Genomic DNA, 14,257 nt, shown 5'->3' on the forward strand with positions numbered 1-14,257 from the left:
AGTATGCACAAGGGCATGCAAGAAGGGCTGCAAAGATTGCTTCCTACCAATAAGTGAGTGAGAAGTCTTGGTGTAATAAATAATCCAAATTAGGGTTAAGTAAAGGTAGCCTTGCAGTGCAATAAAACTAAATAACGCATCATGCATGATATACTTTCTTGATATTTCTATTATACCTATACAACATATCCATAAACATGCATAACTGCCACAGAAAACAATGTTTCTGTGCAACTGGTTCCAACAACATTCTCCACACTCGAAAAAAGATGAAATTAACAGCAAGTTTTCTTATTACTATTCTTAATCGCTGCTGTTATAATTTCTCCGCAAAACCAATATTTGGTACAAAAAAAATTTCTCAAGAATTTAGGACAGCTTGTAACATTTCTTTTGCAGTAACTGCATTTATATCGATAGCATTGACTACGGTTTTGAACCTCTGTCTGTATAAAACAGTCTAAAATGCATCTGAGGTGTTATTTAAGACTGGCTTCAAATATTTTCGCGAGCATGATCAGTCCCTCCTTTCTCTGTGGCCGTACCAATATCTTTTGAGAAATCTCCCCTCTGCGTAGAGGCCTTCGCATAAACAAAATTGTCGATAGTTGCTTATTCAATGTGTGAACATGTAGTAAACAGCGTCGAGAAACTGTCTGAGCTTCTTAGTAGAATAAATATTTCAATAACCAGATTGTTGCAATGTTAAAAAGATAACCTACGAAACGAGTCGTGAAAATCCGTCCATTTTACGATTCAAAGCTGCACGAATGCATAACGACAGTAGTGCGAGCATAAGACGTTTGCAAAGTTGGTACATTTGTCAATGGGCTTACTGCAACTATAATAGTTTATAGTACAACTATCATGAACTATCTTGCGTTAATAAATTTGGTATTTAATACGCATTTGCGATGGTATTACAAAGTCAGAGAAAAGAACAAGTGAGGTATATCTAATAAAATGCAACATCAAACCTGAAAACTATCTATGAAGTTGGTTTTGTAACCAAAGTCTATCATATTTAGCTGTTGTAAGAGTGGCAACATCAATTATAGCAGTTATAATTGTTCTTTTTTATCAAACCATGAACTATATCAACAGGAAATTAACTTATAATCTAGTATGGCAGAGCGCTTCGTGTTTTAGTTCTCAAAGCATCACAGACGGCTAATAGTTCGTACTGAAACTGGAGCGAACCGCCATGCCGAGCTTATCTTTAGCTTCCTTCGAACGCTCGGAGACTATTGAATGAAAGTCTTGCTCGACTAGCTAATCGTGGGTCTAAAAATGAGAAAGGCGACAACTTTTAACGAATTTATGAATAATTATTGCTTTTGAGTGTAAATGTATTACAAGATGAAGTCGGAGGCTCTTTTTATTGACATTGGCGGTGATGCTGCTTTACGATGCGTTAAAATAACTAGGAATTGATTCGTTTGAATTTTTTTGTAAGAAAAAATAACAATTGAAAAGTTAGAAAGTAATTACAAATTATATATCTTTGTAAATTTTTCTTACATTAGTTCAACCAATGATATACAGCCCCACAGGCTGTATATCATTGGTTCAACATATGTACATTGGAATCAAGCTTAAAAAACAAAATATCTGAATATGCTCTGGTGTTTGTTGATTAAAATTTAGCATTGAGGTAGATTATTTAATAGAATCTAGCATGAGCAAAATTCTGGCTAAAGCATGGATGATTTCAAGTTACCATGTAAAAGTAAAACTAATCATAGAAATAGCCGTTTGTCTATTAACCAAAATGCATTTCACTCTAGCAAAGCAAGCAGTTTTTGTTGCTTCTTTCAGCGTATTCTTGAAAGCAAGACTCTTTATATACTGATGATATACCAATGACATATGCCCCCTAGCCTGGGCATGGCTCTTGTGGGGGATTGGGAGAGAGGGGGTAGCCTGGGCATGGATCTCTCCCAATCCCCACAAGAGCCATGCCCAGGCTACCCTCCATATCTATGGGGAGTGGTTATATATCATTGCTGATACACATTATTTTCTAAGTGGCTGAAAGCTCTGAAATCTTAGTCAGTTGTGGCTAGATTATACTTTATCAGTAGGCCTAAATATTACATATTTGCAGACAAAGTGACTCAAATACAAATATACTAGAGCTTTTGAGGATCTTGTATCTTACGTGAATTCAGTAAAGATTTGACTTATTGCATATCATCTCAAAATTTATCTTGCAGTATGGAAATTTTTTATTTTGCTGTCAATAGCAAATTAGACAGAAGCTCTTGAAAGGGTATGATATTTTCAACCTATCTCTGAAATTACCTTAATACATTAGATGACCCATAGAAAACTGAGTGATGTCGGAGTGTGAAATTTTAATGCCATTACTTTGGCATTAAAATAATACTTACCATTATTTTTAGAAGAAGGTGAAAGACAGTTTTGCAAAATACTAATGAGGAAGCAGATTACTTTAAACGGAGCAGTGGAGCTCAACACTAAATTAGTGAAGTGTGAGTGGTTATAGGTGTGAAGTATCTCTGCGTATTCTGTAAAATGGAACGTGAGATACTTTCCAAACAGTGCACATTTTACATATAGTCTTGGCTCATGTTCTGATCACTAAGTGTGTAAAAACTCACTAGAGTGTTTTTGTAGGGAGTGAATGCTCTCGACACAGCGAGAAAACTCTCCTGTTAAATATACATAACATTGATCTAATTCAACATGCCTGCATTGTGAAGCGTGCAAACGTCTGGCTCATTGCTTTATGCCATACTTCCAAACGATACCTGGGTGGTATGGTTTGCTAAAGAAATATGTTTTTACCCTAACAGCCTTACAAGGTAATGATTTTTATCGTCACGGTCACACCTATGGCAGTTATTTCGGAGCTCAAGATGTAAATGTAAAAGCTGAAATTAGTAAAATAAAGTTGAGATTAATATTATACAAACAAGATGTCACTTTAACCACATTTACATGTTTAAAAAATTAAGCATCTTCAATAAGTTTATTTTTTGAATAAGATTATTTGATAAAAAAATTAAAGATTTAAGTTAGTAAAGAGTCTTCCAGGTGTAGTAATTGGATTCCTGTTCATAGATAGAAATGATGTCTTCCAGGTGTAGTAATTGGATTTCTGTTCATAGATAGAAATGATGTTCAAAACGCACCTGGCATTGAAAGATATTTCTTACATTATCAAATCAAAACTACCTTATTTGGTGATGCAAGAGTACAAGTTTAGTTGCAGTTTGTTTCAAGTGTATTATTAACGTTAGTTAGCAAATGCAAACTGGCACCTGCGACTGGTATTATTTCAATGATTGTTCTTAAAACTCGCTCAAAATTCATGACTCAGTCGCAATGCGAAATCAGAAAGTGGAGTCAGTTATTTGGTATCACTAAATAAATGCCAAGTAAATTGTTTGTTTATTAATATTTAAAATGTTTAGTTACAAAAGCCTTTGGAAAGCGTTGACTGCTGCTAACAGCTTGATAATGGCGTTCCCTTAATAATAACCTTTAACTCAAAGTTCTTTAGATGAGAAGTCATTGAGAAACATATTAGTTTTCTCAAACTGACCAACTGGAAAAAAAGGGAATACTATAACATGCTCCACCCACACAGTACCAACTCATTATCAATGTTTAACTGTAGAGTAAGTAAGCAAGTATCACAGAGGGCTTCAAAGACCACATGGTAGACTACATTATGAGGTTTTTTATTACTTCGCAATACTACCTTCAGAACTGTTATCTTGCATTACTACCTTCATAACTGTTACTTTGCAATACTACCTTCATAACTGTTACTTTACAATGCTACCTTCATAACTGTTACATTGCAATGCTACCTTCATCACTGTTACTTCGCAATACTACCATCATAACTGTTACTTTGCAATACTACCTTCAGAACTGTTACTTTGCAATGCTACCTTCAGAACTGTTACTTTGCCTTTAAAAGTATCATTTTGATGTGTTTCCTTCCTTAAGGTGAATTATCATATCTATAAATGCATGCTTTTATTGGACCGAGGATGCAAACGCATGCAGCTCAACAATGAAACACTCAACTATTGATGTTATTGTATAGTTTTAATAAAATTAGACTAGCTGTGAGCCAATGTTGTTATGATAAACATATGTAGGTACCTTACAAAATTAGAGCAAAGTAAAAGGATTCGTGTTGATACATAAGACAGCTCCATTACTCTTAAAGTTAGTTTATTTTTGAGATAATTTCAACGAACAAGATTGAATACAATAAAGCCTATTGCACCAAAAATAAATGCGCATTTCGAAAATCTACGGCCAGTTAAAACAGACAAAGTGTTTAAAAGGTTAAAATAAATATCGACGAGAAGAGAAGAATAATTGCATCGATGGATATGATGTAACATCATGATAATCTTTGACACGAAAGAGTTTATAGTCGGATGTGTCCTAGGAATATAGACACATGCAAAGTACATGGGTCAAACAATTTGAACATTGATTTAAAAAAGGAATGTATAAGATAATTTTCCTGCATAGTCATCAACCGCAGGAACGACAACGATGACCAACAAGTATTTATATATGAAAAAGGCTGTTACTTGCTGTAAAAGATATGTGATGAACACTGGTGTAAATTGGAACTGCTTGCATAAAATTTCAGGATATGTTAGATTAAATATTTTAAAGACCTAAGTTTTACTTGCAGTTTGATACAATTCGTCAGCCTGAGTTCAAGTTGTAGTTGGACGATTTTAGATTATAAGTTGATGTATTTTTGTTCATCAACAAAAATAGCTACATAAATACAGACAAAAAATATGAGAATATGGAGAATGAATCTGTGCTTTGGCTATGAACTGTATAGTTTATGTGGGTCCATCCACCAGATCCTTATCGTGCAATCACTGAAAGAGCATGAACCATGTCTGTTATACATGCTAAATCGTGGCGCATGAAAAGTTCTTGGACAAAGAACAAGATATGTTGGTACAACCAACCAAAGTTATCAACTTCTCCAATTGGCATATTTACACAATTCACACAATGATGCTATTGAATAACTATAAAAGAAACTGTCAGCCCAATATATTGCATTTATTTAAGATTTTGTTTGACGTATCAACAACGTTGGATGCTTAAGGGGTTCTAGTCGCGTTAAAAATATCAATCGGTTTTGCTCCCAATTGACAAAGTAGCATCGCAATCATTTGACCGCTATACAATTTGTAAAACGTCACTTTTGAGGCATCTGTATTGCCACACCGATCGACTAGGTAAGTAGTCACACAGTCAGTACAAAAATCATTAGTATTGCTTAAGCGAACGGTTCTCAGTAAATCAGGCAGCAAGACGCTATGCGACTACTTGTGCTTACTCATGATTTATCATTAAAAATGGGTAAAAAATTTTGTGATTATACTCGAATGCATACAGTAATCAGTGAATTAATTGGATTTAAGGAAAAGCCAGTAAATCTATACTATTTGGCTAATTGGCCAAGTGTCTCATTAGAACACATGGGTGACAGACGTAACATTAAATTTACAATAAGCTTACATAATTTGTATATTGAACAATTACCTACCTCTGGTGACAGTAAGTACTATATACTAGTTAGTAGATATAGTGAACAGTTACCTACCTCTGGTGACAGTAAGTACTATATACTAGCTAGTAGATATAGTGAACAATTACCTACCTTTGGTGACGGTAAGTACTATTTACTAGCTAGTAGATATACTGAAAAGTATCCTGCCTCTAATGGCAGTAAGTACGATATACTAGCTAGTAGATATATTGAACAATTACCTACCTCTAGTGACAGTAAGTACTATATACTACTTTACCTAGAGGCAGTAAAGAGATTGCTGCGGTTGGTAGCCATAGAGTTGACGGCTAATGAATGAGCACGCACTTCATTTAGCTGCTGGCAAGTCTCGTTTGACCGAATCTTCACAGTGCCAGAGCGACAGCAGCTTAGCAATATGTCATTATCTGGTAGCATGCACATGTCGGTGATCCAGTCCTTATGGGCGCCATTAACTGACTGAAAACAATGCAAGTTGAGGAATGAGGAACCAGGAGTTTGTTTGAAATTGACATTCAACTTAAGCGGAAAGGAGCGGCGTGAACTGCATTAAAGATGGTAAAGATTAAACACTGGCAAATCAACTTGTCCCTTTTGAATGAGTCAACAATGCAATCCTGCAATATGAAACTTTTAATCATAAACGAGTCTCTGTATTGTAACAAACCTACAAGACATTTGCAAATATTGGTGAGAGACACAGCATAATGTCTTGCGTATGACAGGTTGATCTGGTGAGACTGAACCAGATGGGCTCAACAATGCAGCAATGACTAGGTCTGACATATTTTATATTGACTCTGATCTCTAGGCCATCAAGTAGGATCACAATTGGATTGAGTGATTACCAGGAAAACCGATATACTGATATCAATCATTCACTCCATCTCAAATATTACTTCTAATAAAAAATATTTATTACAAAGTGGTGATCTTGATTGGTGACCATTACCGGAAATAACTATCACCTTTATTTTGCTATTAAATAGAGCAACACCTAGTATTGTAAAAACACCAATTTTACCTGTGGTTGAGAAGAGGGTTCACTGAGGTTCCATTTTTTGATACGCATATCCCGAGAACCACTAAAAAGGATGTCCTGACGATGCGCGAGACATTGAACACCATCATAGTGAGGAGGGTCCATAGTAAATTTGGCCTGAATTGGATAATTTGAAGTTTGTTCATTGGAAATATCAAATCCCTTAATTAGATGATCCTTGGAGCCAGTTAAGAGTTGTTCTTTCCTTCTTGAGTCGTTGTATAAACTAAGGCAAATAATCGGTGCTTGGTGGCCGCTAGCAACCTTTCCGACTGCCGATAGCCTGTAAGCGTACAATATTTTACAGATCACCAGCCTTGACAGTTTAAATGAATATAGCAATTAGTCATCAAAAAGGTGCAGAAGCTAAATTGCTAGATTTAGTTGTAAGTGCTGTTAACAATATATATATGGTTAAATGATGTTGTGCATGCAAGCGGACAACCAATGAAAAATAACTGTCAGTTACAAAATGCCACACAGGGTAGATCAAATACACATTAGGAGTGACCCTTGGACTTATACAAAGAAAGAAGATTACGGTTGTGCGCATAAACCACTGATAGAAGAAAGGTTATAGCTGTGTACATAAACCACCTATAGATGAATGGTTATAGATGTGTACATAAACCACCTATGGAAGGTTATAGTTGTGTACATAAATCACCTATAGAAGAGAGTTACAACTGTGGTGGATTTTCTAAGATTCATACACCAACCTCTAATAATAGTAAGTACTATATACTAGCTAGTAGATATATGGATAAGTATCCTACCTCTAATGGCAGAAAGTACAATATACTAGCTTGTAGATATATGGAGAAGTACACTACTTCTAATGGCAGTAAGTACTATATACTAGCTAGTAGATATATGGAAAAATATCCTACCTCTAATGACAGTAAGTACAACATACTAGCTAGTAAATATATCGAGAAGTATCCTACCTCTAATGACAGTAAGTACAATATACTAGCTAGTAGATATATCGAGAAGTATCCTACCTCTAATGACAGTAAGTACAATATACTAGCTAGTAGATATATCGAGAAGTATCCCACCTCTAATGACAGTAAGTACAATATACTAGCTAGTAGATATATCGAGAAGTATCCCACCTCTAATGACAGTAAGTACAATATACTAGCTAGTAGATATATCGAGAAGTACCCCACCTCTAATGACAGTAAGTACAATATACTAGCTAGTAGATATATCGAGAAGTATCCCACCTCTAATGACAGTAAGTACAATATACTAGCTAGTAGATATATCGAGAAGTATCCCACCTCTAATGACAGTAAGTACAATATACTAGCTAGTAGATATATCGAGAAGTATCCCACCTCTAATGACAGTAAGTACAATATACTAGCTAGTAGATATATCGAGAAGTATCCCACCTTGGATGTGGTATAAAAACCTTTTCATATTTTTTATTATTTTACCTATCTATAATTTTGCTTGTTACATTTGCATTAGACCCTTGCCATACGAAATAAATTTGTTCCGGTGTTGGCATCGTAACATAAAAATGTCGTATAGAGGGGTGTAGAAGCCCATCATGATTATTTAATACAAACACCCCTTGGTGAAAATCATCAAACTTTTATATTTTCGTACTGACAGATTGATATGGTGAGACTGAACCAGATAGGCCCAACAATGCAGCAATGACTAGGTCTGACGTATTTTATAACGACTCTGATCTCCAGGCCATCAAGTGGGATCACGATTGGATTGAGTAATTACCAGGAAAAACTGATATACTGAAATTGATCATTCACTCCATCTCAAATTTTATGTGATGAACAACACTAAAAATTAATGAGAAAATATTATGTTAACCTAGGTAACTACAGTTACTATTACTAATATTTTTAAAGTGCTTTTAACAGAAATAGCTGTCAATGAGAGTGTGTGCCTCAAAATTCTCTAATTTTCGTAATCTTCAATTTTTTTTAACTGGAAAATTCTCAAACTATAATATACACAAATATTTACAAGGAAATTGAAGACAAGCCGGCATCCAAACTAAATCCATAATTATCAGAGGGATTCTTAGCAACAACATTACATTTATGGACAACATACAAACTAACAAATGTAGATTTTTATTCTAGGGATCGTAACTGAAAAAAACGCATCAACTTACGTATTGAGGTCCCAGAGCTGAACGGTGGTTCCAGTAGTTGTGTATAGTTTATGACCATCTCTGCTGACTTGGATATCAAACATCTGCTGCTCTCCCTGTTGGAGAATGGCCTGACTGCTCGACGCTGGCTCCACAGGGATACTGTCATGCACCAGACCAGAGGAACTGCAACATAAGATATAAAACCTCACATTGTGTCCATCTCTGTTGGCACAGTATTCACTATAATAGGAACTAACCGTTATGATAGGAACTAACGGTTATGATAGGAACTAACCGTTATGATAGAAACTAACCGTTTTGATAGGAACTAACCGTAAGAATAGGAACTAACCGTTACGATAGGAACTAACCGTTACGATAGGAACTAACCGTTACGATGGGAACTAACCGTTACGATAGGAACTAACCGTTACGATAGGAACTAACCGTTACGATTGGAACTAACCTTTACGATGGGAACTAACCGTTACGATAGGAACTAACAGTTATTATAGGAACTACCCATTACGATAGGAACTAACCGTAAGGATAAGAACTAACCGTTATGATAGAAACTAACCATTACGATAGGAACTAACCGTTATGATAAAAACTAACAGTTATTATAGGAACTAACCGTTATGATAGGAACTAACCGTAAGGATAAGAACTAACCGTTACGATAGGAACTAACCATTACGATAAGAACTAACCGTTACGATAGGAACTAACCATTACGATAGCAACTAAACGTTATGATAGGAACTAACCGTAACGATAGGAACTAACCGTTATGATAGGCACTAACCGTAAGGATAGGAACTAACCGTAAGGATAGGAATTAACCGTTTTGATAGAAACTAACCGTAAGGATAGGAACTAACCGTTATCATAAGAACTAACCGCAAGGATAGGAACTAACCGTTACGATAGGAACTAACCGTTACGATAGGAACTAACCGTTATGATAGGAACTAACGGTTATGATAGGAACTAACCGTTTTGATAGGAACTAACCGTAAGAATAGGAACTAACCGTTACGATAGGAACTAACCGTTACGATGGGAACTAACCGTTACGATAGGAACTAACCGTTACGATAGGAACTAACCGTTACGATTGGAACTAACAGTTATTATAGGAACTACCCATTATGATAGGAACTAACCGTAAGGATAAGAACTAACCGTTATGATAGAAACTAACCATTACGATAGGAACTAACCGTTATGATAAGAACTAACCGTAACGATAGGAACTAACCGTTATGATAGGCACTAACCGTAAGGATAGGAACTAACCGTAAGGATAGGAATTAACCGTTTTGACAGGAACTAACCGTAAGGATAGGAACTAACCGTTATCATAAGAACTAACCGCAAGGATAGGAACTAACCGTTACGATAGGAACTAACCGTTATGATAGGAACTAACGGTTATGATAGGAACTAACCGTTTTGATAGGAACTAACCGAAAGAATAGGAACTAACCGTTACGATAGGAACTAACCGTTACGATGGGAACTAACCGTTACAATAGGAACTAACCGTTACGATAGCAACTAACCGTTACGATTGGAACTAACCGTTATGATAGGAACTAACCTTTACGATAGGAACTAACCGTTACGATAGGAACTAACAGTTATTATAGGAACTACCCATTACGATAGGAACTAACTGTTATGATAGGAACTAACCGTTATGATAGGAACTAACTGTAATATCTTATGTTGGACAGTTTGACTGTATGTGTGGTAGAGAAGGTAACAAGTAGCCATATAAATGTAATTGCATCTGAAAGCAAGTATGAGTCGAGCTAGGCTTACCTGAGCACTGTTATACATTTAGCTCCAGCTCGGATGTCCCACATTTTGACAAATGAATTGGAGACAGTGTAGACAAGCCGGTTGACCTCGCAATATCGAACTTTGGAGACATAGTTAGGGTGGTCACCAAGACACAAAACTTCTGAACCAATTGACATGTTCCACGCTTTGCACGTCAAGTCTGCGAGACAAAAGGAAACGCAGGTCAATTATGAGGTATTAGAATATGTTAGTGCGTTAGATTAGAGTCAACTTGACACTTACCTTTACTGCCAGAAACCAAAAGATTGTCGGCGGCACATATAGATAGTACAGCCTTTGTGTGACCAACTGCCTTATTTACACATATGAGACTCTGGTTGGAGCTTGTCACCTGCAAGAGACCCACCCAAATGAAAACATGTAAATTTAAGTAACAATGTTGCTGAGCTTCTAGTAACAACATCGCTATTACAATTTGATAAGGTTACACATACATAGCTCTTAGACAGAAACCAATCATACCTCCTATAAATGATCTACTGCAGGTATAAAGATGACTCGAAAATATCTTCACCCCAATGTTCTATTAGTGAAATTTTTTACGTCAATCGTTTTAAAGGCTTATGGGGAATAAAAATTATGCTTTCAACATATAATTATTTTACTTGCATATCGTGTAGTTAGTCTAATGCTAATTTAATGCTCTCTAGCCATTTTAATATATCAAAGAGTGCATCGCTTAGCCTAGAAAAACTAACATTAAAATCATAACGATTCCTAAAATTATTATTTTCTTGTAAAGAAGAGGTGCTGCAGTCCGTGGTTTGGTGTGCTACTAGAACACCAAAGGCAAAAAGTGGGGCTAGTTGGAAGAGTAGCGATTTGCCAACTCATAGCAATCAAAATAGAGGCTCATGAAGCAACGCGCTACAATAGGAGTACTTTGGAGCAGCATCACTCAATATTATCGTCATAAATAAACCTCTCCAAGTCGTTATACAATGGGACTACTATGGACTACGAATGCCTATTGTTTGCTCATCTGGCTCATCACTCGTGTTGTTTGAAAAGCAAACATTTGTAAGCACTTGCTTAGTTACAAGTTACTCCTAGGATGCCATGGCTAGTATCACCTCTCTAGTCAAGATACACAAGGTCATAAGGTCAATTGCCCAACTAGTTGCCTAGATTGTGTATAGATTGTGTGTAGACAAGTGTACCAGACACATGATGTAGCGAGGTTGTTTACAATACATTGTCGCATGGTAAAAATCATAGACTACAGAAAACGTATTGTAGGGCCATTCAAAAGGTTTACGCATTGGGCTTTTATCTAAGAGCTGATAACGCCAAAATTGAGTTGGCCCCTTCAAGGCAGTGAAACGCATCTGTTATAACAAACCACTCTGCGATTTGGTGCGCACTCTTTGTTAATTCTTGCTATTTGAGACTAACAACACTAATTCTAGCCTGAGTTTCTAATTTCTAAGAGATGCAATATTCCTATTTAGTCCAACGTGAGCCGAATAGTATATCTTTAGGGGAATGGCATTAGGGCAACTGTTTGTTCAGTCTGAGACTTTTTGCAGCAGTACTCAGTAAGCAATGCTCTAGAAACACGCGACTGTTCATCATCGTGATTATGAAATGTTTTTTCCATGCTCAGTTAATATTTGTTTTTGAATGATTTTAATGATGTTGGAGGTATCACAGTAAGTTAGTATTAGGCTGTATAGACTCACATACATGCAAATCCAGCTCATAATTTGTTAGTCAACACATGAAGACAATTACGTAAGTAGTTCAACGGGTTAAACTTGAAAACTTGGGCCTCATTACTTTGTCACAGCTGCTGACGGTGCCAAAGCTCTGCGCCTTTTTATTTTGTGTGCCGCCAGTTTGTGTGTTGGTGAGCCTCATGAATACATTAGTACTGTCAGAGTCCTGGAGTGGCTGGCGTCTCCTGCTCAGCGATGGCGAGGATGGGGGTGTCAACAGCACGTCTTTTATTTCAGAAGTGGTCAACTGTGATTTATCTCTGCTGAAATTAAAATAGCAGAATAAAATTCAGCCTGCAGAGCAAGAGAATCATTATAGCTCATAGTGCAAAATGGAATATTTAAATTTGGAGAGACACTTTCATGAACTTTTTTATACTAAAATTTAAGGCTATACCAGTTACAGAATTGTCACCCTTTTATTAACACACTTCTTTGTTTAAGTGAAATCTCTCCTGACAGCTCTGCCAGGTCTTCTTGAAGATGGTCAGACTCTACAAGAATTAGAAATGATAAAAACCAGCTGATTATATCAAGTCCTGATGAGCATATGAAGGTTTTAGCAATGCTTTCGACCAGTATTCATATGGGTAGAATAGCACCAGTGTATATACGTATATGGGTAGAATAGTTACCAGTGTATATACGTATATGGGTAGAATAGTACCGGTATCTATACGTATATGGGTAGAATTGTACCGGTATCTATATGGGTGCTATTCTACCTAGTATAGATACTGGGTAGAATAGTATCTATATGGGTAATCTTGGCCTTGACCTTTAAACGGTTGCATCAACCAAGGGTGATCAACTGATCAAGGCGGCAAAAGAAATTAACTGAAAGCAGCTGTCATATATGTTATAGCAGTTGTTATATATGTTATAGCAGTTGTTATATATGTTATAGCAGTTGTTATATATGTTATAGCAGCTGTTATATATGTTATAGTAGCTGTTATATATGATATAGCAGCTGTTATATATGTCAAAATATGATGCTAGTAAGCGATCAATGAAAGTAATCTAGACTTGCACACTACGCTTACTGCTTCTAGCGAGCTGCTCTTCCTTGTGTTAGTCTAGCAAAACATTATCGAATTAATTGTTACATGATATACCTTACCCGCCTTGGCTTATTATGGCATAGACTTATTATGGCAATAACTCACTTAACAAGTTGTATACCATTACTGTTAACAAACTGTAGATTTCACCTTAGTTGGTGGTCTTTAATACTTCTGAAAAACTCAGACTTTGCCCCCAAGTGAACAATAGTCTAGAGACACCTCATTTAATACTCTAACATAGAATTCAATTCTTTTTTAAAAATTACAGATAAATAATTTATAGATAGGCTAACTTTCAATATTATTTGCGTTCAACAAAGTTTACATAAGTTGGTCAAGCACAATGTTCAAATACTATTTGACGAAGAAAAATGTAACTAACAGTTGTGACAGAGCTAAAACATAAGTTAATCATGTAAAATGTATCAAATAGTTTGTAGCTCTGAAAGTTTCAAGTTAATTACAAAAGATACATGAACGCTACGTTTTTTGCGGCGTTAAGAAGAAAAGCAACAAATGACAGCCACTGACTTACATTTAAAAAATGTGTCAAAATGTGTAAGAGTTGAGGCTGTTGTGGCTAGACACACAAAATAACACGTCACATTGACAAATAAATGGACGAGTGCGAATTAGCCTTTACCAGGCGAAGGCCATGACATTCTTGTTAGATTTTTTATTATCATTAGTTGTTATTATTAGCGTTTTTAAAGAAATTTTGTTGTGTAAATTTTACTGTTGGTTTTGAGAGAGAATAAATTGATAGGTTAAAAAAGGTCAGACTTTACAGAATCCAGCTAGTTTTTTTCTGCCTTAACAAAACAACAACTTAAAAGCATTCTATAT

At 35.9% G+C, this 14,257-nt stretch overlaps 1 protein-coding gene across 1 annotated transcript; it reads right to left on the minus strand.

Moving 5' to 3' along the window:
- Nucleotides 1-4,198: 4,198 nt before the first annotated feature.
- LOC137410158 (kinesin-like protein KIF21B) lies at nt 4,199-12,934 on the minus strand. Its single transcript, XM_068095742.1, has 7 exons — nt 12,406-12,934; nt 10,849-10,957; nt 10,585-10,765; nt 8,773-8,937; nt 6,600-6,900; nt 5,835-6,034; nt 4,199-4,892 (listed from the first exon to the last, which is right to left on the minus strand). The coding sequence occupies exons 1-7, from the start codon at nt 12,484-12,486 to the stop codon at nt 4,838-4,840; spliced, it is 1,092 nt and encodes a 363-aa protein (XP_067951843.1). The 5' UTR covers nt 12,487-12,934; the 3' UTR covers nt 4,199-4,837.
- Nucleotides 12,935-14,257: the final 1,323 nt, after the last annotated feature.

The sequence above is a fragment of the Watersipora subatra genome, unplaced genomic scaffold (genome assembly GCF_963576615.1).
Source record: "Watersipora subatra unplaced genomic scaffold, tzWatSuba1.1 SCAFFOLD_60, whole genome shotgun sequence".
NCBI classification, from domain to species: Eukaryota; Metazoa; Bryozoa; class Gymnolaemata; order Cheilostomatida; family Watersiporidae; genus Watersipora; species Watersipora subatra.

Coding starts and splice junctions, on each gene's coding strand:
- LOC137410158 (XM_068095742.1), bottom strand. CDS start 12,486: ATGAGGCTCACCAACACACAAACTGGCGGCACACAAAATAAAAAGGCG. Junction 8,938..10,584: donor AAATGTATAACAGTGCTCAG/GTAAGCCTAGCT, acceptor CTTATGTTGCAG/TTCCTCTGGTCTGGTGCATG. Junction 6,035..6,599: donor AACCCTCTTCTCAACCACAG/GTAAAATTGGTG, acceptor CATTGTTTTCAG/TCAGTTAATGGCGCCCATAA.